At 46.6% G+C, this 25,169-nt stretch overlaps 1 protein-coding gene across 1 annotated transcript; it reads right to left on the bottom strand.

Moving 5' to 3' along the window:
- Window positions 1-215: 215 nt before the first annotated feature.
- On the bottom strand, window positions 216-20,636 carry ASB13 (ankyrin repeat and SOCS box containing 13). Its single transcript, XM_028747356.2, has 6 exons — window positions 20,470-20,636; window positions 12,267-12,454; window positions 10,621-10,771; window positions 5,898-6,032; window positions 3,910-4,101; window positions 216-2,812 (listed from the first exon to the last, which is right to left on the bottom strand). Exons 1-6 carry the CDS (start codon window positions 20,510-20,512, stop codon window positions 2,685-2,687), a joined length of 837 nt encoding a protein of 278 aa, XP_028603189.1. The 5' UTR covers window positions 20,513-20,636; the 3' UTR covers window positions 216-2,684.
- Between the last annotated feature and the right edge of the window lie 4,533 nt (window positions 20,637-25,169).

Below are 25,169 nucleotides of genomic sequence, written 5' to 3'. Positions count from 1 at the left end.
CGGTATATCCATTGCCACACCCACTTTTACCTCTAGTCCCACTTGCCTGCGATTGGCGTGTGGCCCTCAGAAGATGGCCCAGCAACAAACCCGGCCCTCAGGCTGAGTGACGGTTCCCCACTCTTGGCTCAATGTATAGATTCAGGTCAGACCAAATAAAACGTCCACACGAAGAGAGACATTGCGCAGAGCCAACATAAACCCAAGACGCCGACTGCATTATTAGAAGAACTGAGGTTTATTTGTGCCTTGTTAAGACGGAGGCCATTCCACAGAATCCACTGAAGAGGTAGTTACCAAAGGATATACTCCTTGTCTCCTACGACTGGGTTGTCTCTGAAGGATGCCCATCTTCAGGGGAAAAGTCTCAGACCAGCAGCCATCACACAACAATAATACAGGGCCTTTTCCGTGGTGGCTCCCCATTTGTGAAATGCTCTCCCCAGGGAGGTCTCGCCTGGCTCCATCATTACACATCTCCTTTTTAAACCTGGGCTTTTGGGGCTGAATTGGAAAAGTTTCAAGGATCTGTGGCTGGGCGGGATCTGTCAGACCTATATTTTATCTACACAGTTGTGTTTCTAGTTTTTTACCTGGTTGTTCTACTTGGCTCTAATGTTTTGTCATTTTTGCAAACTATTATTCATTAAATTTATCAGTAGCTCCCCCCCCCCCACCAAGGTAACTCAAAGCAACTTGCAATAGGTAAACGTGTGAATGCATACATTAAAGCCAGAATGAAAGAAAACAAAAGTTAGTGTGCAGATCAAGGGAAATCATGTTGTTGTTGTTTAGTCGTTTAGTCGTGTCCGACTCTTCGTGACCCCCTGGACCAGAGCACGCCAGGCACTCCTGTCTTCCACTGCCTCCCGCAGTTTGGTCAGACTCATGCTGGTAGCTTCGAGAACACTGTCCAACCATCTTGTACCAAATCATAGTACCAAATAAATCTGCCTTGATCAAATCCTGCCTGGAATACTGTGTCCAGTTCTGGCCACGTTAGTTTAAGAAGGATATCGACAAGCTGGAAGGTGTGCAGAGGGGAAGGTGACCAAGATGATCAAGGGTCTGGAAACTGAGCCTGATGAAGAACGGTCGAGGGAGTTGGGCATGTTTGGTCTGGAAAAGAGGAGACTGGGAAGAGATACAATGGCCATCTTCAGATATAAGAAGGGACGTTGCATAGAAGATGGAATGAGCTTGTTTTCAGCTTGGACTACTGCAATGCGCTCTACGTGGGGCTACCTTTGAAGGTGACCTGGAAACTGCAACTAATCCAGAATGCGGCAGCGAGACTGGTGACTGGGAGCGGCCGCCGAGACCACATAACACCAGTCCTGAAAGACCTACATTGGCTCCCAGTACGTTTCTGAGCACAATTCAAAGTGTTGGTGCTGACCTTTAAAGCCCTAAACGGCCTCGACCCAGTAGACCTGAAGGAGCATCTCCACCTCCATCGTTCTGCCTGGACACTGACGTCCAGCGCCAAGGGCCTTCTGGCGGATCCCTCCCTGCGAGAAGCCAAGTTACAGGGAACCAGGCAGAGGGCCTTCTCGGTAGTGGCACCCACCCTGTGGAACGCCCTCCCACCAGATGTCAAGGAAATAAACAACTATCTGACTTTTAGAAGATATCTGAAGGCAGCTCTGTTTAGGGAGGCTTTTGATGTTTCATGTTTTATTGTGTTTTTAATATTCTGTTGTGAGCCACCCAGAGTGGCTGGGGAAACCCAGCTAGATGGGTTGGGTATAAATAATAATTATTATTATTCAGCTGCTCCAGAGGGGAGGACGCGAACAAGTGCATGGTGCTGACCTTTAAAGCCGTAAACGGCCTCGGTCCAGTATACCTGAAGGAGCGTCTCCACCTCCATCGTTCTGCCCGGACACCGAGGTCCAGCGCCGAGGGCCTTCTGGCGGTTCCCTCCCTGCGAGAAGCCAAGTTACAGGGAACCAGGCAGAGGGCCTTCTCAGTAGTGGCGTCCGCCCTGTGGAACGCCCTCCCATCAGATGTCAAGGAAATAAACAACTACTTGACATTTAGAAGACATCTGAAGGCAGCCCTGTTCAGGGAAGTTTTTAATGTGTGATATTTTAATGTATTTTTAATCTTTGTTGGAAGCCGCCCAGAGTGGCTGGGGAAACCCAGCCAGATGGGCAGGGTACAAATAATAAATTATTATTATTATTATTATTATTATTATTATTATTATTATTGGAAATGATGGTGCCAGGAGAGCCTTCCCTCCGCAGCATCCTTGACGCTGGGATTTGAGAGTCCATCAACGTCTCAAGGGTCCCAACGATCCGCGTTTCTGACCCACGAAAATGAACTCTGCTTCAAAGTTTGCACCCATCGTGAAGCAAGGACGACAGCCTCTCCGCTCGCACCCGCAATTGGAGCCTTGTGATTGGAGCCCCTGCAAATTTGCTGCAGGGATGACTGGCAGTTGTGCAAAATATCTTGCATGCTCAGAAAAGAAAAAGCAACTCGACACAAACCATTGTTAGGGGAACAGCCGGACAACGCGTCAGACTTTAAACTACGGAAGTCTCATAAATAGTATTTACACCCGTTAAAGCCGCTTTCTTTCGGTTTTTTGTCTGAGATTAGCAGGGCCGCCAGAGCTTCCTAGTGCGAGATTCACTCAGCGCTGTCCTCCAGTGGCTCCTCTGTCCCGTTCATCACTGGTAGGAGAGGAATCTGATTAATCTGGCGGGGATGTGGAGCTGGGCGATCTTCTCCAAGGCTGGCTGACCGACGGCGCGTCTCAGGCTGAGTCGGCAGAGCTGGGACAAACTCAGAGGCGTTTCTGGAGTGGGAATGAGGGAAGAAATCGCAATCGTCACTTCAGAGCTCTGCAAACCCATTGGGACAAATAAGATCGGTCAATTCTGAGTTCTCTCTGCTTCTCATTCTTCCACTCTTAAATTCCATTCTCCACATTTCTGCAGCAATCTGCGCTTTTTTTAAAGTAGAAATAAACCTGACGCAAATCATTCCGCATTTTAGTGCAAATTTCTCGCAAGAAACACATTTTCGACTGCAGCTTTGACTAATGCATAGATTCCTGCAAGCAATTCCTCCTTTTTTGTACTTTTTATGCACCCCCCCCCCACTGAACGCATGCATATTTTGTAAAAGTTGTTTGGCTGGAGAACTGCAACACAAAATTCAGATATACAGTGGACGCATCGAGTTGCGAACCGTGATTCGTGCAGGAGGCATGTTCGCAACCCACAGCGTCCGCAGCTCGCAGCGCCGGGTCTGTGCACATGCAGGTTGTGATTCGGCGTTTCTGAGCATGCACAAAGAGCGATTTAGCGCTTCTGCGCATGCGCAACCACCAAAAACCAGAAGTAACCCGTTCTGGTACTTCTGGGTAACCTGAAAAAATGCAACCTGAAGCGGCTGTAACCTGAGGTATGACTATATTAAAGGACCCCTGACTGTTAGGTCCAGTCGCGGACGACTCATCTTGCGGCGCTCATCTTGCTTACTGGCCGAGGGAGTTGGCATACAGTTTCCGGGTCATGTGGCCAACATGACTAAGCCGCTTCTGGCGAACCAGAGCAGCACACGGAAACGCCGTTTACCTTCCCGCTGGAGTGGTACCTATTTATCTACTTGTACTTTGATGTGCTTTTCAACTGCTAGGTTGGCAGGAGCAGGGACCGAGCAACGGGAGCTCACCCCGTCGCGGGGATTCGAACCGCCGACCTTCTGATCAGCAAGTCCTAGACTCTGTGGTTTAACCCACAGCGCCACCCGCGTTCCTTATGACTGTATTAGCAGTGCGTCTTCAAGAAACAGCCACATGGGGCACACAACCTAGGAAGGCATCGTCAATGCAAGATGACAAAGGTGCCGCAACCCGCCAGCAGGGGGCAGCGACGAGACCCCACTCACTTTCGAAATGCTCAAAGCACTTGGCGGCCGGGCTGCTCCTCCAGGCGTAGTCGGAAGGCTTCTTCCCCCGGTTGTCCCTGGCGTAAACGTTCCCCCCGAACTCCACCAGCATCTCCACCAGATCGGCGTTCTTCACCTTGGCGGCGTGGTGGAGGGCCGTCTCGTGCAGCTTGGCCGCGTTGACGTTGGCCCCTGGCGACGACAAAGCGGTCAGGTTGGAGGAAGAGTTGCTCACTGCCTCCGCGCGGAACTCAAACCTTTGCCTAAACCAGCGGTTCTCAACCTGCGGGTCCCCAGATGTTGTTGGACTACAACTCCCATCATCCCTGAGCTCTGGCCTTGCTAGCCAGGGATGATGGGAGTTGTAGTCCAACAACATCCAGGGACCCACGGGTTGAGAACCGCTGGCCTAAAGCATGGGTAGGCAAACTAAGGCCCGGGGGCCAGATCCGGCCCAATCGCCTTCTCAATCCGGCCCGCAGACGGTCCAGGAACCAGCATCTTTTTACATGAGCAGAATGTGTCCTTTTATTTAAAATGCACCTCTGGGTTATTGGTGGGGCCTGCCTGGTGTTTTTACACAAGTAGAATGTGTGCTTTTGTTTAAAACGCACCTCTGGGTTATTTGTGGGGCATGTCTGTGGCCACAGCATGAACCACAAAAATCATACATCCACTGTTTTGTCCAGAATATTTTTTTTCTTGTTTTCCTCCTCTAAAAACTAGGTGCGTCTTAAGGAGCGAAAAATACGGCAGCCTGATTCTCGTCAGAAACAGGAGACGTGTGGCTTGAAACAGACAAGGAGATCACTCCGGTCAGTGACAAAATCAAGACTATTTGCTGAGGAACTGGTGGCGGCAGTTCAAGCAGCAGCAATATCGCAGCTCTCCAATTTGACGACAGAAATGTGGCGATACAGGGGGGTGCACAGAAATGGGGGGGGGGGTTTGGTCTAGGGTGGGGAACTCCCACCATCACTGACCTCGGCTGACCCCCAACAGCACCCCGAAGCAAATAATCATCCACAGCAGGGTTTCCCAAACATGTTTCTCCAGCTGCTTTGGGACTACAACTCCCATCATCCCTAAGCTAGTAGGGCCAGTGGTCAGGGATGATGGGAGTTGTAGTCCAAAAACAGCTGGAGACCCAAGTTTGGGAAACTCTGGTCTACAGTGCAAAAAAAGGGGCACAGGCTTTGGATTGTAAAACAGGCCAAAAAGAATGGCGAAGTGAATTACAAGAAATACCAACAGTGGAGGAATGGCAAATGAAGATGATGGATTTTCTGGAGCTGGCCGACCTAACCGGTAGAACCCGCGAACAGGAGGAGGACTACCAAGAAGAATGGAAGAAATTTAAGGACTATTTAGCAAAATATTCTAGGATAACATAAATAGAGTCATTTGTGAGTACCATATTGGCATAGGGGTTAAATGTTTTAAATTTAATAATACCATGGATACGAGTGAATAGTGTAAGAAAGAAAGATGTTAAATTGATTTGAAATTAGTAATGGAAAACTGCTACAATGAGTTATATGGAAACCCAGCTATAGGGATTTGAGGAAGTCATTTAACAATGGTAATAAAAATATTATAATGGTTAGGATAAATGTTTGCATGTTTGTTTTTTATATAGTAATGTTTTTTTTCTTTTTTGTTGTTTATGTTTGTAAGAAATTTGGAAAACCAATAACTTTTTTTTAAAAAAAATGGCGAAGTGAAAGCGTTAAAATCAAGATGTGGAAAATATGCAAACAACGAGAAGAGTTAGGACTGAGATGTGGAGATATGCTTCAGAGGCCTCGACTGTGGAGAGCTCCGAAAAATTAATAATTATAATTTGGATTATAATTTGGTCTTTTTTAATTTTAGTTTTTTTTAATTTTAATTGGATTGTTATGATTGGATAGATTAATTGGATGTTCCTATTGGAAAATTAATAAAAATGATTTTTTTAAAAACAAACACGTCTGCCCCACACACACCTGCGTTGAGCAGTATCTTCACGCAGTCCAGATGCTCTCTGGCGCACGCCACGTGCAAAGGGGTCCCAAAGTGACAATCGTGAGCTTCCAGGTTGGCACCGACATCAATAAGGAGACGCACGCACTCAGCGCTGCCTTTAAAGAAAGAACAGACAGAGGGCAACTCAATGGAGAACTTCCAGGTTGTCAGGAACAAGGTGGGGAATCACAGAATCATAGATGTCTAGTCCACACATACCGCTGCAATGTAAGAATCTTTATGCCTGAGGTGAGACTCGAACCCACAGCCCTGAGAATAAGAGTAAAGGACAGCCCTACGGACTGAGCGATCTCTTGTTTCCTGAAATGCCAGTCACAGCTGTAACTTCACTCATTGGCTAAGAACACCGAAAGGGGGGGGGGGAGCAGGCTAGTACCGTATTTTTCGCTCTATAACACGCACCTGACCATAACACGCACATCATTTTTAGAGGAGGAAAACAAGGGAAAAAACATTCTGAATGAAACAGTGGATGTATCATTTTTGTGCTTCATGCTGTGGCCACAGACATGTGATCTGATGGTGAATTTGGGGTGACCCAATGCAAAGATCCTGAGGATCCATGTGGATCCATGCTTTTTAACCATGTTTTTGCACCATTGCAGCCCCAGGCAACAGTGGGTGCGTGATTTTTTGGGTGCAGGCTGTAGCCATGGACATGCTATGTGATCTGATGGTGAATTTGGGGTGACCCAATGCAAAGATCCTGAGGATCCATGTGGATCCATGCTTTTTAACCATGTTTTTGCACCATTGCAGCCCCAGGCAACAGTGGGTGCGTGCTTTTTTTGGGTGCAGGCTGTAGCCATGGACATGCTATGTGATCTGATGGTGAATTTGGGGTGACCCAATGCAAAGATCCTGAGAATCCCTGTGGATCCATGCTTTTTAACCACGTTTTTGCACCATTGCAGCCCCAGGCAACAGTGGGTGCGTGATTTTTTTGGTGCAGGCTGTAGCCATGGACATGCTATGTGATCTGATGGTGAATTTGGGGTGACCCAATGCAAAGATCCTGAGGATCCATGTGGATCCATGCTTTTTAACCACGTTTTTGCACCATTGCAGCCCCAGGCAACAGTGGGTGCGTGATTTTTTGGGTGCAGGCTGTAGCCATGGACATGCTATGTGATCTGATGGTGAATTTGGGGTGACCCAATGCAAAGATCCTGAGGATCCATGTGGATCCATGCTTTTTAACCATGTTTTTGCACCATTGCAGCCCCAGGCAACAGTGGGTGCGTGCTTTTTTTGGGTGCAGGCTGTAGCCATGGACATGCTATGTGATCTGATGGTGAATTTGGGGTGACCCAATGCAAAGATCCTGAGAATCCCTGTGGATCCATGCTTTTTAACCACGTTTTTGCACCATTGCAGCCCCAGGCAACAGTGGGTGCGTGATTTTTTTGGTGCAGGCTGTAGCCATGGACATGCTATGTGATCTGATGGTGAATTTGGGGTGACCCAATGCAAAGATCCTGAGGATCCATGCTTTGTAACCACGTTTTTGCACCATTGCAGCCCCAGGCAACAGTGGGTGCTTGCTTTTTTTGGGTGCAGGCTGTAGCCATGGACATGCTATGTGATCTGATGGTGAATTTGGGGTGACCCAATGCAAAGTTCCTGAGAATCCCTGTGGATCCATGCTTTGTAACCACGTTTTTGCACCATTGCAGCCTCAGGCAACAGTGGGTGCTTGCTTTTTTTGGGTGCAGGCTGTAGCCATGGACATGCTATGTGATCTGATGGTGAATTTGGGGTGAACCCAATGCAAAGATCCTGAGGATCCATGTTGATCTATGCTTTGTAACCACATTTTAAGTGGGGAGCGAAGGAAAAACAAAGAAGGGACATGAGAGGGGTGTGCAGAGAAGCAGCTGGCTAAGAATGCTGGAGAGGGATTTGGGGTGGGAGGAAAGAAAGGCAAAAGTTCCCCCCCAAGCCAGCCATCTCTCTCTCCCTCCCTCCCTCCCCCCTCTCTCTCCCTCCCCCCCTCTCTCCCTCTCCCTCCCCCCCTCTCCCTCTCCCTCCCCCACTCTCTCTCCCTCTCCCCCAGCAGCACCGGAGCACAGAGAGGAATTAGAAAGAACGGCACTCTGCTTGCCTGGAGGGGAGGGGCTTTCCCTGCTCTTTGTTCCGTTTCAGCAATCACAGCAAGGAAACAGAGGAGGGTGGGCAGTAAGACCCTGAGGCAGAATGCAGGAAAGCAGCCACTTCCTCTTTTCAGGTTTCCCTTCTCGTGACTCGCGGTTTGACTTTTGCTTGATTTTTTGGCTCCAGGGACCACACATTCGCTCTATAACACGCACAGACATTTCCCCTTCCTTTTTAGGAGAAAAAATCTGCGTGTTATAGAGCGAAAAATACGGTATTTCGCAAAACTATTGGCCAGGACAGTGCTGGCATGTTTTGCCTTATTTATTTATTTATTTGTTTGTTTCTGTTATCATTCATTCATTCATTTTGTATACTGTCCTTAACTCGTAGGTCTCAGGGCGGTTTACAACATGGAAAAAACACCAAGATAAAAAAAACAACAACTCAAAATACATAACGAAAACAAGAACAAACCAAACCAGTAACCCTCCTCTCCCACCTCATCCCACATGTTAGATATTTCCATTAAAAATTATTATTATTATTATTATTATTATTATTATTATTATTATTATTATTATTTCAATTTATATACAGTGGTACCTCGGGTTAAGTACTTAATTCATTCTAGAGGTCCGTTCTTAACCTGAAACTGTTCTCAACCTGAGGTACCACTTTAGCTAACGGGGCCTCCTGTTGCCACCACACCGCTGCCGCTCAATTTCTGTTCTCATCCTGAAGCAAAGTTCTTAACCCGAGGTACTATTTCTGAGTTAGCAGAGCCTGTAACCTGAAGCGTCTGTAACCTGAAGTGTGGGTAACCCGAGGTACCACTGTACCACCTTTTCTCCCATAGACTGCTTAATTCCAGAAAACTTCAAAGTGGTTTACCAAAGAGAATGTGGGGCTTAACAAGGACTAGAAACTTGCTTTTTAAAAAACAAAATCAAAGCTGGGAATCTGGGCTGGCCAATGTTGGCGTGGCTAGAATCCAGGCAAAACCCGTTGAAATAGGCCGTGTAGCAACCGTGTTCAAAGTAACCCTCGGAGCAATTGCAGACCCGCTCAGGCAGTTGTGTGTGAATGTTCAGGGTGGCAGGAGAGGAAATATTGTTTATTCATATCCTTCCTAACTTGTACTCACAAGTTTCTTTATTTAGCAGAGTTTACATCCCCCTTTTTACATGCACAGCAGAGAGCTGGTTGCAGGCTCGTGTGAGCCTCTCACTATGACACAATTCAGTCTGTCTCAAATTGAATTGTACGTTCCTGGTCAGTTCCCTTTAATTCCTCTTAAAAGGATGAAGACACGACAATCTTATTCAAAGTCAATAAAAGAAGTTTACTTACATCAGTTCACAGTTGGATCCCTGAAGGCAGACGTAGTTGCAAATATGTACCTGTGGATCTACCCCATATGGGGGAATAATCCCAGTGTTTCTGCCAGCTGAGAGCTAGCAGAGTAGTCCTAGCTGAAAGCTGGTCAAACGAAGAAGGAAGTGAAAAAGAGGGAGGTGTGCTACGTGACTCGTCCTTTTGTTACCTGGACAGGTGAGGTCACACCCACCTTTAGTCACATGCAAAAGGGAGGGTGCTCCAGCCAGGAGGAACAGGAAGTTTCGACTGGCTAGACCAAGCATCCCCTTGCATGTCTACTCTAGGAAAACAAGGAATGTTGTACTTGACTGCCTCTCATGGATCACGCCCTACAAGTTGAACTCTGCCCAAGCTGTTGTTGGCTTACGATATGATCATCTTTATTGTCATTGTCCCATACAGAACAACAAAATTGACAAAATCTACATCAGACCTTCAAAAACCAACAAGCCTGCTATCCCAGCTATCCCAGCCTGGTTAACCCCCTAAAAACTCTGATATCTCATAATTAAATACAATATACTCCCACAGAGACTGCTTTAAAGGTAAAGGGACCTGACCGTTAGGTCCAGTCGTGGCCGACTCTGGGGTTGCGGTGCTCATCTCGCTTTATTGGCTGAGGGAGCCGGCGTACAGCTTCCAGGTCATGTGGCCAGCATGACTAAGCCGCTTCTGGAGAACCAGAGCAGCGCATGGAAACGCTGTTTGCCTTCCCGCCGGAGTGGTACCTATTTATCTACTTGCACTTTGATGTACTTTCGAACTGCTAGGTTGGCAGGAGCAGGGACCAAGCAACAGGAGCTCACCCCGTTGTGGGGATTCGAACCACTGACCTTCTGATCAGCAAGCCCTGGGCTCTGTGGTTTAACCCACAGCGCCACCCGCATCCTTACACCGTGTTTAAAACCAAAATCGCATTTGGATAAAAGCTGTTTCTCAGGCGGCTAGTCCCAGTCTTTATAACCCTGGACCTTCCTCCAGAAGGCAGAAGCTGAAAGAGATCATTTCCGGGGTGCGCACTATCCTGCGCTATCTCTGCAGCTTTCTTATGGCACCTGGAAGTGTAGATTTGGTCCAAGGTGGGAAGAGTGCACCCAATTATTCTCTCCGCAGTCTTCACAACCCTGGACAGCATTGGTTTCCCCTCTGACCGTGCAGCTCCCAAACCAGACACACTGACCATAATACACTCCATCCAGACCTGCTTACCATTCATGCAGGCCTCGTGGAGCGGGGAGGCCGTGTAGAGCGGAGGGTTGACTTTGGCCCCGTGCGAGAGCAAGACTTTCACGCAGTCGATGCTCCCAGAGGCACAGGCATCGCACAGAGGGGTGCTGCCATCTATGTTCCGGGCGTCTACCTGCAAAAGTCACAGAATGGTTGATTTGGAAGGGGAACCCCAGCGGTCATCTAGCCCAACCCCCTGCGACGCAGGAATCTTTTTGGCCCAACGTGAGGTTCGAACCCACAACCAGGGGGGATAAAAATCAATGTTTTTTTTTTTAAAAGGATATTCAGGCCAATACAGTATTATTATTAATTAATTTATTTTTATTATTATTATTATTATTTTTTATTATTATTATTATTATTATTATTATTATTATTATTATTATTATTATTTTAAAATTTGATATTGCCCTACATCCGTAGATCCCAGGGTGGTTCACAACATAAAATTACAATATGAAAAGCTAATAATAAAAATAAGAGCAAATATGACCCAACGACCCCCCCATTTTTGCCTGATGCCCAAAGGTGTACAGTGGTACCTTGGTTCTCAAACACCTTGGTTCTCAAACGCCAAAAACCTGGAAGAAAGTGTTCCAGTTTTTGAACGTTTTTCAGAAGCCAAACATCTGATGCGGCTGTCGGCTATTGTTTCCTGGGCGCCTGCACCAATCAGAAGCTGCGCCTTGGTTTTCAAACATTTCAGAAGTCAAACGGACTTCCGGAATGGATTAAGTTTGGTGCCTTTGTTTTTGCTATTTATCTTGCGTTTTTGTTTTTGAGGCTTTTTTGGTTGTTTTTGTGACTGTGTGGGACCTGGTTCAGCTACTGATTGATTGATTGATTGATTGATCGAGTGACTGCAGAAATGGATAAAAGCAGTGGCGTAGCGTGGGGGTGCAGGGGGGGCCGGCCGCACAGGGCGCAACATCTGGGGTTAGGGCAAATCCATGGGTTAGGGGGCGCAAATCCACGGGTTAGGGGGCGCAAATTACTTGCCTTGCCCCGGGTGCTGACAAACCACGCTACGCCACTGGATAAAAGCCCCCCATCCAAACAATGGCCATCATCAGTGCAGTTAGAAAAAATAATAATGTTATTTTTTATCATCTACAATACTGTCTTCTTTATTTTATAGTACAGTGGTACCTCGGGTTACAGACGCTTCAGGTTACAGACTCCGCTAACCCAGAAATAGTACCTTGGGTTAAGAACTTTGCTTCAGGATGAGAACAGAAATTGCGTGGCAGCAGCAGAAGGCCCCATTAGCTAAAATGGTGCTTCAGGTTAAGAACAGTTTCATGTTAAGAACGGACCTCTGGAACAAATTAAGTTCTTAACCCGAGGTACCACTGTACAGCACATTGATTATTGCTTTCATTTTATGGATCAATGGCCTCGTTAGATAGTAAAATTAATTTTTAATTGCTGTTTTAGGGGTTGTTTTTTAAAAATCTGGAACGGATTAATCTGCTTTGCATGACTTTCTATGGGAAAGCGCGCCTTGGTTTTGGAACGCTTTGGTTTTGGAACGGACTCCCGGAACGGATTAAGTTTGAGAACCAAGGGACCACTGGATAATGAAGGCACCCACTGCACAAAGTGGGGTTCCCTGAGCTACAAACCTGGGCTCCCGCAGCTAGGAGCATTTGCACGCACTGCGTCTGTCCGCGCAAGCTGGCTTCGTGCAACGGCGTGATGGAATCGTACGTGACCAGGTTGACGCAGGCGCCGTTGGCAATGAGCTCCTGCAGCTGGAGGATCTCCCCTCTCCTGGCTGCCTCGTGAACTGGCGTCCTGTCCACCCAAAACCCTGCAAAGGCAAGGTTGTTGAAAGAAAGAATAAAATTTACAGCCTGTAATGCTTTGAAAGAGAATATGATGAAAATTATGTATAGATGGTATATTACAGGCAGTGAAGGTCCTGTGTGAGTGTCTGGAGGCGGTTGGAGCATGGATGGCGGCTAACAGATTGAGGTTGAATCCTGACAAGACAGGAGGCGGGTGGGTGTGGAGGACTCCCTGGTCCTGAATGGGGTAACTGTGCCCCTGAAGGACCAAGTGCGTAGCCTGGGAGTCATTTTGGACTCAGAGCTGTCCATGGAGGCACAGGTCAATTCTGTGTCCAGGGCAGCTGTTTACCAGCTCCATCTGGTACGCAGGATGAGACCCTACCTGCCTGCAGACTGTCTCGCCGGACTGGTCCATGCTCTGGTTATTTCCTGCTTGGACTACTGCAATGCGCTCTACGTGGGGCTCCCTTTGAAGGTGACCCGGAAACTACAACTAATCCAGAATGCGGCAGCTAAACTGGTGACTGGGAGCGGCCGCCAAGACCATATAACACCAGTCCTGAGAGATCTGCATTGGCTCCCAGTACATTTCCAAGCACAATTCAAAGTGCTGGTGCTGACCTTGAAAGCCCTAAACAGCCTCGGTTCTGTATACCTGAAGGAGCGTCTCCACCCCCATCGTTCAGCCTGGACTGAGGTCCAGCGCCGAGTGCCTTCTGGCGGTTCCCTCCCTGCGAGAAGCGAGGTTACAGGGAACCAGACAGAGGGCCTTCTCGGTGGTGGCGCCTGCCCTGTGGAACGCCCTCCCAGCAGATGTCAAGGCAATAAACAACTATTTTACTTTTAAAAGACAACTGAAGGCGGCCCTGTTTAGGGAAGTTTTTAATGTATGACGCTGTATTGTTTTTAATATTCGATTGGAAGCCGCCCAGGGTGGCTGGGGAAACCCAGCCAGATGGGTGGGGTATAAATAATAAATTATTATAATATTATTATTATTTCCTGGGAACAGGGTGTTGAAACAGCGAGGGAGCAGGGAGTGTGGCAAGAAAAGGCAGAAGCTCAAGGCTGCACGGATTCTAGGAAAACTATTTTGGTCCTTTGAAATCACGAGAGGGTCACATTCAAGGCATCATCCGGCAGTCCATACCTTGCAAACGTCCCGGTTTTCCAGGGACGGTCCCAGAATGACAGGAGCCATCCCAGTTTCTGATTTGATCCCACAATCTCCTGCCTTTCCTTTTTTCCTCCCCTCCACCTCTTGGAGAACAATTAAAAGTGGAGTTTTGGGTGCAAAAACAGAGTCCTGTTTCTGCTGAAAATAAAATCCCTGCTCCTAATGAAGGAAATGGCAAAACTGACAGACTAAGAAGGCCTTCCTGTAATTTTGAAGGAAAATCATAGAACCATAGAATCATAGAGTTGGAATAGAACACAAGGGCCATCGAGTCCAACCCCCTGCCAAGCAGGAAACACCATCAGAGCACTCCTGACATATGGTTGCCAAGCCTCTGCTTAAAGACCTCCAAAGAAGGAGACTCCACCACACTCCTTGGCAGCAAATTCCACTGTCAAACAGCTCTTACTGTCAGGAAGTTCTTCCTAATGTTTAGGTGGAATCTTCTTTCTTGTAGTTTGGATCCATTGCTCCGTGTCCGCTTCTCTGGAGCAGGAGAAAACAGCCTTTCTCCCTCCTCTATGTGACATCCTTTTATATATTTGAACATGGCTATCATATCACCCCTTAACCTCCTCTTCTCCAGGCTAAACATGCCCAGCTCCCTTAGCCGTTCCTCATAAGGCATCGTTTCCAGGCCTTTGACCATTTTGGTTGCCCTCCTCTGGACACGTTCCAGTTTGTCAGTGTCCTTCTTGAACTGTGGTGCCCAGAACTGGACACAGTACTCCAGGTGAGGTCTGACCAGAGCAGAATACAGTGGCACTATTACTTCCCTTGATCTAGATGCTATACTCCTATTGAGGCAGCCCAGAATTGCATTGGCTTTTTTAGAAAATGTCACCAATCCACCTAAAAAAACCAAATTGCAATGCTTCCGCAGCCAGCCATTTCTTAGGAAACACAGGGAATATTTATTCCTTTATTGTAAACGGAGCCTTACGCTGTCTACTCAGAAGTAATCCCCACAGTATTCAATGGAGCTTACTCCCAGGGATCTGGGTAAAGGCTGGACAGCCTTACACTGCAATAGGAAGCTTTTTTACCCAGAATTATGTCCCACTGAGTTTAATAGGATTTACTCTCTGCTGTGTTCCTGATAATTCTCAGTTTCCACCATCATTATTATATTCTGCCTTTTTCTCTGTAGTTTACAGCTACAATTTTCTTCCCTTCCATTTATCTGTTGAAGGTATTGTACACCATCCCTTCCCTTGCACATTTTAAAAATATATATGTTGGACGTCGCACAGAGTGACTGGGGCAACTCAGTGAGATGGGCAGGGTATAAATAATAAATCATTATTATTATTATTATTATTATTATTATTATTATTATTATTATTGAATAGGGTGTTCCCTATTTTCGTTGGAGAAATGTTGGAGGGTATGTAAATGATGATTTAGGATATTTCTTAATTTCTCATATATGGAAGTTGATACATGGCTTGAAAATGCGTTAAAATAATGACCATTTAACACCTGTGCATATTGCCTGTAGGCTTAAAAGGTGATTCCTTCCTGTGTCAGTGAACCCAAATACCCAAATAAACAGGTTTACACTGGAGCTATTGGGTGAGTTATATATAACGTGCTATTGCAAAACTAATGTTTAACACGCAAAAAAGCAAAAAATCAGTAAATGATTAACAATGGATTCGTCTAGATTTTGCCTAGAAGTGAAGTGTGATTTAGGGATGCAACATACGAAACTTTGACCCTAACAGCACCCATTGGACTCACCCCATGAGGATTCTTGCTCTGTCCTTAACTCCAGGAAGGGCAAAGGGTATAAGAAAGTTAGCCAGGGAAATTCAATGTTTCCCAGGTTTGGTCGCCTATCTGGCATGGGAGAAACCCAGGCCTCGATCCCACCCAAGTTAAGCACTTGAGCAACCTGACCTATGCACGTTTACTCAGAAGTAAGGACGCGGATGGCGCTGTGGGTTAAACCACAGAGCCTAGGGCTTGCCAATCAGAAAGTCGGCGGTTTGAATTCCCGCGACGGGGTGAGCTCCCGTTGCTCGGTCCCTGCTCCTGCCAACCTGGCAGTTCGAAAGCACACCAGTGCAAGTAGATAAGTAGGTACTGCTCTGGCGGGAAGGTAAACAGTGTTTCCGTGCACTGCTCTGGTTCGCCAAAAGCGGCTTAGTCATGCTGGCCACAACATGACCTGGAAGCTGTACGCCGGCTCCCTCGGCCAGTAAAGCAAGATGAGCGTCTCAACCCCAGAGTTGGTTACGACTGGACCTAATGGTCAAGGGTCCCTTTACCTTTAAGGTAGTCTCTGTGGGAGTATATTGTATTTAATTATGGGGTATCAGAGTTTTTAAGGGCTAACCAGGCTGGGATAGCTGGGATAGCAGGCTTGTTGGTTTTTGAAAGTCTGATGTAGATTTTTTTCAATTTCGTTGTTCTGTATGGGACAATGACAATAAAGATGATCGTATCATAAGCCAACAACAGCTTGGGCAGAGTTCAACTTGTGGGGTGTGATCCATGAGAGGCAGTCAAGTACAACATTCCTTGTAACGCTAGAGAAAACATGCGAGGGAATGTTTGGTCCAGCCGGTTGAAACTTCCTGTTCCTCCTGGGCTGGAGCATCCTTCCTTTTAAAGGTAAAGGTAAAGGTACCCCTGCCCGTATGGGCCAGTCTTGCCAGACTCTAGGGTTGTGCGCCCATCTCACTCAAGAGGCCGGGGGCCAGCGCTGTCCGGAGACACTTCCGGGTCACGTGGCCAGCGTGACAAAGCTGCATCTGGCGAGCCAGAGCCGCACACGGAAACGCCGTTTACCTTCCCGCTAGTAAGCGGTCCCTATTTATCTACTTGCACCCGGGGGTGCTTTCGAACTGCTAGGTTGGCAGGCGCTGGGACCGAGCAGCGGGAGCGCACCCCGCCGCGGGGATTCAAACCGCCGACCTTTCGATTGGCAAGCCCTAGGCGCTGAGGCTTTTACCCACAGCGCCACCTGCGTCCCATCCTTCCTTTTGCATGTGACTAAATGTGGGCATGACCTCACCTGTCCAGGTAACGAAAGGACGAGTCACGCAGCACCCCTTTCTCTTTCTTCTTCATTAAGCTCTGCTGTGTTCAATAGGCTTAATTTACTCAAGTGCTTATGATACTATTTTATTCTCTCGTGCATTTTATATCTAGCTTCCTTTAGTAACGTTTTCTTTCAAGGCAATTTTCAGGGGGGGGGTCTTTGCTGCGTTAAATGCCCCTTCTGCAGCCTGACTCCCTTTGAAAAACGTTTTGAAATTTTTAACCTGTGACTCCCCTGTCAATTACGTTGTTTTGAAGGCAGACTTTATATCTGACTTTCTACTGCAATGTTTTATTCTGGGTCGTTTTACTTTTTTTAGTTTTCGTGCGAGGCGAACCACTTTGACGGTTTCCCTTGAAAATATAAATACAGGAAGGAAATGAATAATTAGAAGCCCCAACGATTTCTGCAGAGCTGGACAGCTCTTCCCAACAAGAGCTGACAGTATTGACCAAAGGGCAGCATATGTCTATTAAATAGGAAAATAAATTGCACACACACAAAAATATATATACAAATATATGTACATACACACACAGACATATTTCTATTCCTTCCTGTCCCCCATCACTGGTTTCCGGAGCTTAAAAATCAAGGACTGTTTGATTTCTCGAATACCCATCACCTAGATCTACGCTTGTGTAACGTTACTTTAAGCAACTAAAACTTTCCATTGTAGCTTCTTAGAACCTGAGTCCAGAACTTAATAACAGTTGTTTGGCATAGATTTCTCTGCTTGTGGCAAACCTTACATCTCATAAGCTTGTTTCAATGGTCAGCTGGGAAAATATTTAACTCATTAGATGATCTAAGCTGGTGAGAAATGAAATCTCAGCTAATTCACCGGTTCATTGACAACTGGGCTGCAAACATACGCCTCCCTTCGGAGATGTCTTTAAGCCAGGCTCCTTGGAGTGCAGCAAAACCAGTCACAGAAATTTGACTGCTGGTTAGCTCCTGTATTGCTTTGCATTTGTGGACTTAAGACTAGATTTTGTGTGTGAGAGATACTGAATTTCTTCTGCGTTTCCCGAATCGTTGCTTTTTGTCATCTTTTAAATTTACTGGCGTGTTCCAAATTTCTGGTATGCCCCACGGAGGACGTTAAGGGCCACAAATGACAGCACTTTGGAGGTCCCGAGCCTCAAGGTGGTTAGATTGGTCTCAACTAGGGCCAGGGCCTTTTCAGTAGTGGCCCCGACTTGGTGGAACGCTCTGTCCCAAGAGACCAGGGCCCTGCGGGACTTGACATCTTTCTGCAGGGCCTGCAAGACAGAGCTGTTCCGTCTGGCCTTTGGTTTGGACTCAGTCTGACCCTTATGTTGCCCTCCCCTTATGATCTTGATCTTTGGGCTACTTTTAAAATGAGGCTGCATTTTAAATTAAATTGCATTTTAACCTGTATTTTAAATTGCCCCCCCCCCATTATGTTTTTACTGTAATTTTACTGGTGTTAGCCGCCCTGAGCCTGACTCTGGGGTATAAATAAAATTATTTATTATTATTATTATTTCACATATTGAACGTGGGTGGCGCTGTGGGTTAAACCACAGAGCCTAGGGCTTGCTGATCAGAAGGTCGGCGGTTCGAATCCCCACGATGGGGTGAGCTCCCATTGCTCGGTCCCTGCTCCTGCCCACCTAGCAGTTCAAAAGCACGTCAAAAAGTGCAATTAGATAAATAGGTACCACTCCGGCGGGAAGGTAAACGGCGTTTCCGTGCGCTGTTCTGGTTCGCCAGAAGCGGCTTAGTCATGCTGGCCACATGACCCGGAAGCTGTACGCCGGCTCCCTCAGCCAATAAAGCGAGATGAGCGCCGCAACCCCAGAGTCGGCCGCGACTGGACCTAATGGTCAGGGGTCCCTTGACCTTTTTATTGGCCACTTGTGACCAAGTGAAGACGCCTAGGTACCAGGATGGTGCCTGAATTCTCCACTATCTAGAGGTGCAACGCCTGGGGCTCCGTGGACCTTGCCTGTTTTCACACACTAGCAACACATCCTGTCGAATTCTACCCGTTACATTTTACCTGCACAGTCCGAATGAATTTCAGGAACCCAGCCCAACACCCGAACCACGACACCACCCTGACTTCCTAGAGTAACTTCTGCTATGGGGCAGCTTTATAAATTAAGTAGGCCAAAAATATGGGGAAGCAAAAGGTCACTTAGAGAAGGATCTGAAATATTCCGCTCAAAGCTTGTTTTATTCCGGATGGTTTTATTTGATGATTTGCCATGTTGCAAACTGCTCTGAGATTCCCCCCCCCCCCCCAATATAAAGAAATGAAATGAATTAATAGTAATAAAAATAGCAAGCTCATTTTTTTAAAAAAAAATAGCACCTAGACCAGGGGTCAGCAAACTTTTTTCAGCAGGGGCCGGTCCACTGTCCCTCAGACCTTGTGGGGGGCCGGACTATATTTTTTTGGGGGGAAAGAATGAACTCCTATGCCCCACAAATAACGCAGAGGTGAATTTTAAATTCATCGGCGACGAACGGACCTAATGGTCAGGGGTCCCTTGACCTTTACCTTATTTCACATATTATGTCTTTCTAAGGCTCTGAATTGAGATGTTTGCTGTTAAGCCGCGTTAAGGCAGATGATTTGAGTAAACTCAAGCCGTCGATCAAATCACCCAAGTTGCGCATCCAGACATTTCAGGCTTGGTGCGGCTACGCAGCCATAGCTGTCAAGCGTCCCTTATTTGGCGGGAAACTCCCTTATCCCAGCGCCGTGTCCCTTATTGATGGATGTCCCTTAAATTTCCCGGGTTTCAAAGGAAGCAGCTCCTCTCCCTCCCTCCCTGCCGGCCAGGGAGGAGGGAGGCTCCAACTGGCTTGCTTGGCTGCCCGGTCCGCCCCCCTCCGGCCTCCTCTCACCAGCCTCGGCCCCCGGGAGCCCCTCCCTGCCGGGACTGGCGGGAGCCTCGGGCCCTTCCGCCGCCATCCTCCTCGCGGCCGCCGAACTGAGCGTCTCTGCCTGGGGCCTCCCCTCTGCCCGTCACCGCTGTTCCCGCTAGGCCATACTGCGGCTGTGCTGCCGAAGGACCCAGATGAGATGGGCAGCCTGGCATGGTCTATGAATTGATGAGGAGCCTTGAGAGGAGAGCGAGGGCAAGCATAGAGAAAGCAGTTCAGAGAGAGGAGGAGGCGGAGGCGTGGGCAGGTGTTCCAAGGGCTACAAGGGATGGACCGCAAGCGCTTCTCCCATAGATTTGGAGTGGTAGACTAGCATAGATGGTCTGATCTGTGGGTTTACTTCGGGCGCTATTCCCCCCCTTCCTCCCGCCCCGCCTGATGGAATTGAGAGCTGCAGATGGAGCACGAGAGAAAAGATACAGAACTGCAGCAGCGTCTTCGTAGCTTGGACTTCGTTTTGCGCGAAAAGTGGTTGCTGCTGGTAGTTATTTAATTGCAGGGTTTCATCGGCTGGTGTCTTGAGCAGCAACCTCTGGAAACGAAGGGCTAAAAACCGGCGCTGCTCTCCAAAATTATCTGGTCCCTTTTAACTGGTTGACTAAAATCCCTTATTTTGGCTGCTGGTCCCTTATTTTCAAGGCTGCTGTTCCCTTATTTACAAATCTGTAAGTTGACAGCTATGTGCCCAGCTCGCAAAGGACCAGCAACATGAGAAGGCGAAGTCCCAGTGGTACCCAGCTGCTTCTGATGGAGAGGGGATGGGGGGGATCAGCTTCCCCCCTCCCCATCCAGGCTCCCCAAAAACATGCCCCCCTCCCTCCCAACATTTCCAGCCCCCCACCCCTTCCTCCTTCAGTCCCTCACCCCCCTCCCCAACTCCCACTCACCAATCTCGCCCAGCACCGAGCTGCTAGCCATGGTCCTCTCCATAGTTGCTGAGCCCGAACTACAACTCCCAGCAGCACCCAGAAAGGAGGAGGAGGAGGGAGGCGGGAGAAGGAGGAGCTCCCAGGCACTCCTGGGTCCCTCTTTTCTGTTGTTTATGATGGTGCTCCAGCGACATGGGGGTGGGGATCCAACGTCAGCCGGGAGAGGTGTCGCAAAGGATGCTGGGAGTTGTAGTTCCGCGCGCGGCTCCCGGGACGCCGGTCCTTATGTAATACTGCAGGGGGGGAAATGGGATTTTGCAAGCGCGCGCCGGCGGCTCTGAGCAGGCTGTGGCTTCCTCTGGTCGAATAATCCGATTTCCCCCCTTTTTTGTTTGTTTCTTAGACGCATTTTTTTTATTTCTTCCCCAAATGCGTTGCTCTGCCTTCCAACGTGCAGGTTTTGCTGCATGGATACGTGGCAGGAACGATATATTCCGTTAATAATGCTCGGTGCAATGAATTCAGAATATCTTTTTTTAAAAGATGTTTATTAAGAATTTTAAAATTGCAAAAAACATAAAAAACAAACACAATCAAAAATTAACAAACATACATTGCAATACATCTAAAATAAAGAAAAAACATAAACAACAAAACAGCAAAAAAGAAAAAAAGAAAAAAACATTAGAACACATCCAATATTTCATCTTTACCTTTCATTTACTTGTTTCATCGACCTCCTCACACCTCCCTTTTTGTCTTCTAGTTCAATTTACTATTTCAGCAAATTCTTTCCATCTTTCTCAATTTTTTTCTGTAATATCTCATAACGGTCTAACCTTTAATTTTTTCCTTTTGGCCCATTATCAATCAGCTTTTACTTAATTCTTTATGACATTTCTGCTAAAACCATATAACTTCATTCCAACATCCTTCTAACATTCATTGATTTTACAATGTTTTTGAAAATATACTCTAAATTTTTCCCAATCTTCTTCCACCGACTCTTCTCCCTGGTCTTGGATTCTGCCAGTCATTTCCGCCAGTTCCATATAGTCCATCACCTTCATCTGCCATTCTTCCCTGGTGGGTAGATCTTGTGTCTTCCAGTACTTTGCAATGAGTATTCTTGCTGCTGTTGTGGCATACATAAAGAAAGTCCTATCCTCCTTTGGCACCAATTGGCCGACCATGCCCAGGAGAAAGGCCTCTGGTTTCTTCAGGAAGGTATATTTAAATACCTTTTTCATTTCATTATAGATCATCTCCCAGAATGCCTTAATCTTTGGGCATGTCCACCAAAGGTGAAAGAATGTACCTTCAGTTTCATTACATTTCCAACATTTGTTATCGGGCAAATGATACATTTTTGCAAGCGTGAAGGATTGAGCGTTGACAGAATATCGCGATCTGGCTTTGGCTGCTGACATCCTAGGGTCCACAATTCAAGAAGGAAGATTCTGCTCTGAACCATAAGTGTCAACGTTCAATCCTTCCCAGGGAAATCTGGGAATTGTAGCTCTCTGAAGGTAGTAGGGGGTCTCTTAACTCTCAGCCCCCTTAACAAACTACAGCTCCCATAATTCCTTGGAAGAGTCCACAAGTGTTGTCATAGTGCTTTAAATGGATGTTGCAACTATGACCTAAATTGAAACAAATATGATCAGAACTGAACCCAGTGGTACCTTGGTTCTCAAACTTAATCCAATCCGGAAGTCCGTTCCAAAACCAAGGCATGCTTCGCCATAGAAAGTCATGCAAAACGGATTAATCCGTTCCAGACTTTTAAAAACAACCCCGAAAATAGCAATTTAACATGAATTTTACTATCTAACGAGGCCATTGATCCATAAAATGAAAGCAATAAACAATGTACTGTACTATAAAACAAATAAGACAGTATTGTAGATGATAAAAATAAAAATTATTATTATTTTCTTACCTGCACTGATGATAGCCATTGGATGGTTGTTTTTTTTAATCCATTTCTGCAGTCGCACAATCAATCAATCAATCAATCAATCAATCAGTAGTTGAACTGGGTTCCACACAGTCACACAAACAAATGAACCGAAAAAGCCTCAAAAACAAAAGCGCAAAATAAATAGCAGAAACAAAAGCGCCAAACTTAATCTGTTCCGGAAGTCCGTTTGACTTCTGAAATGTTCAGAAATGCTTCTGATTGGTGCAGGCGCCCCAAAAACAATAGCCGACAGTCGCATCGGACGTTCAGCTTCCGAAAAACGTTTGAAAACCGGAACACTTTCTTCCGGGTTATTGGCGTTTGGGAACTAAGGCGTTTGAGAACCAAGATACCACTGCATGAGGAAAGTGGATTAGTAGCTGAATAATGTTCAAATGTAGACATTTTTTGGGGGGGGCTGTTGATCATAAAGACACCTGTTGCAAATAAACCACCTATTTCCACACAGGCTGCTGTTTATTGGTGCAGTTCTTTCAGGCTGCATGTGAGCCAGTTAACCAAACCAGGTGCAGCCCCTAAATGCCATTAAGGAAGTGCTAACGAGGTCTGTAAAAAAATAATAATGATTCCTTAGCATCACTTGGAGACCCAAGGGAAACTGAGTCTAACCCTGCAATGTCCTCCAGCCTGTGGTTCCAGTTCCAAGGTGTGTATGTGGGGAGAGCGTGTCAAGAGTGCAGTTTATTATGACAACCCTGTAAATATCCAATCTAGGGTTATTATCCCTCTATCCCATGGGGCAGGGAAGGAATAGTGGTAGCCAGAGTAACCTGAGGACTGGGGCACCCCATAAATGTGATTCAGTTTTAACAATCCCCTTTTGTTGATTTTGGGGGTCGGTGTGGATTACAACAACCCTGTACGGTGGGCCAGTATAATTATTCTTACTATGGCAAAGATGTGGGGCGGTAGGTCCCCAAAAAATATACAATTGCAAATTCGGGAGGCAAGGCTGCATGTCTTCTCTGCTGCGTTTGTTGTCACCCTTGCTCATGAGTAGGCAAACTAAGGCTTGGGGGCCGCATCTGGCCCAATCACCTTCTAAATCCGGCCCCCGGATGGTCCGTGAATCAGCGTGTTTTTACATGAGTAGAATGTGTCCTTTTATTGAAAATGCACCTCTGGGTTATTTGTGGGGCCTTCCTGGTGTTTTTACATGAGTAGAATGTGTGCTTTTATTAAAAATGCATCTCTGGGTATAAAAATTCGTTCATTCCCCCCCCCCCCCAATATAATCCAGCCCCCCACAAGGTCTGAGGGACAGTGGACCGGCCCCCTGATGAAAAGGTTTGCTGACCTCTGTTTAAACTTTCCACTGTTGCTTTAAGACGACACCTTACCTAATTTTTCAGCGCTCCTCTAAAATGTGGGGTTCTTATTGGGCATTTGTGACTTTTTAGGATGCTGCAAATCACCTGGGATATTATTTTTTGAAATATATGAATGACGGGCTATATATGTCATATTCCATTTATATGTGCGTCTGTGTATATAACTGCCGTTTATATATTCTAAAGATTTTATTATAGTTTCAGCTGCTTGCTTACATACACCTTGACCACTTTAGGACACTCTCGGCATCGCTTCAGGGAAAAGGCAAAAAACATGAACAGGAGGCAGATCTACGTCGCCGGATATGGTCCTTGCAGCCCAGCCTTCTTTGCCAACCTGGTGCCCACCAGATGTTTCGCCCTGCAACTCCCATCAAATCATCGTTTGATGGAGGGCACCAGGTTTGGCAAAGCCTGAGGACACTGGGTTTCTTTTTAAGTCTCCCAATTTCTCTCGATTTTTATTATTCTGGCGTGCGCTTATTCCCCCCCCCCCAATTTTTTTATTAAGTTTTCCACAATTATAACAAACATAAAGAAAAATAAAGAAAAACCCACAAAAGAAAACACAATACGGTATTAAACAAGAAAAACAAAAAGATGTAATCTTAAAAACCCGATTTCTTTTACATTGTTAATTGACTTCCCCAGATCCCTCCCTTCTGAAATTCATTCTATCTGCACGCAACAGCTCTCCAAAAACATTCTTAGTTAATTCCAGCAATTAACTATCTGATTCTCATTTCTTACTATTCTCAAGCTAATTTACTTACAATCAAATCCTAATTTATTCCTAGGCCTACTTGGTACTTTCAGGTGATTTCTAATTATTTATATTAGAATATTTATTCAAGTAATCCTGAAATTTCGTCCAATATTCTGGTGTGCGCTTAAAAGCCAACCGCTGCCAATTCTGGTTGCAAAGCGACCTTTCTCCTCCTTGCAAATCGGGGCTCTCCAAGGCGCTAGTCCCCAGTTTCCCCGAACGATGCTTTGCTTTGCTTGCTTGCTTGCATTTTTTTTATTTCTCCTTGCAATCGGGGCTCTGCAAGGCGCTAATAATAATAATAATAATAATAATAATTTATTATTTATACCCCACCCATCTGGCTGAGTTTCCCCAGCCACTCTGGGCGGCTTCCAATGAAATGTTAAAAACAATACAGCATTAAATATTAAAAACTTCCCTAAACAGGGCTGCCTTCAGATGTCTTTTAAAAATAGGATAGCTGCTTATTTCCTTGACATCTGAAGGGAGGGAGTTCCACAGGGCGGGCGCCACTAACGAGAAGGCCCTCTGCCTGGTTCCTTGTAACTTGGCTTCTTGCAGGGAGGGAACTGCCAGAAGGTTCTCAGAGCTGGACCTCAGTGTCCGGGCAGAACAATGGGGGTGGAGACGCTCC

Source organism: Podarcis muralis, chromosome 10, assembly GCF_964188315.1.
Source record: "Podarcis muralis chromosome 10, rPodMur119.hap1.1, whole genome shotgun sequence".
NCBI lineage: Eukaryota > Metazoa > Chordata > Lepidosauria > Squamata > Lacertidae > Podarcis > Podarcis muralis.
Note: the sequence above shows the minus strand (reverse complement) of the source record. Positions and strands in the feature narration are given on the sequence as shown.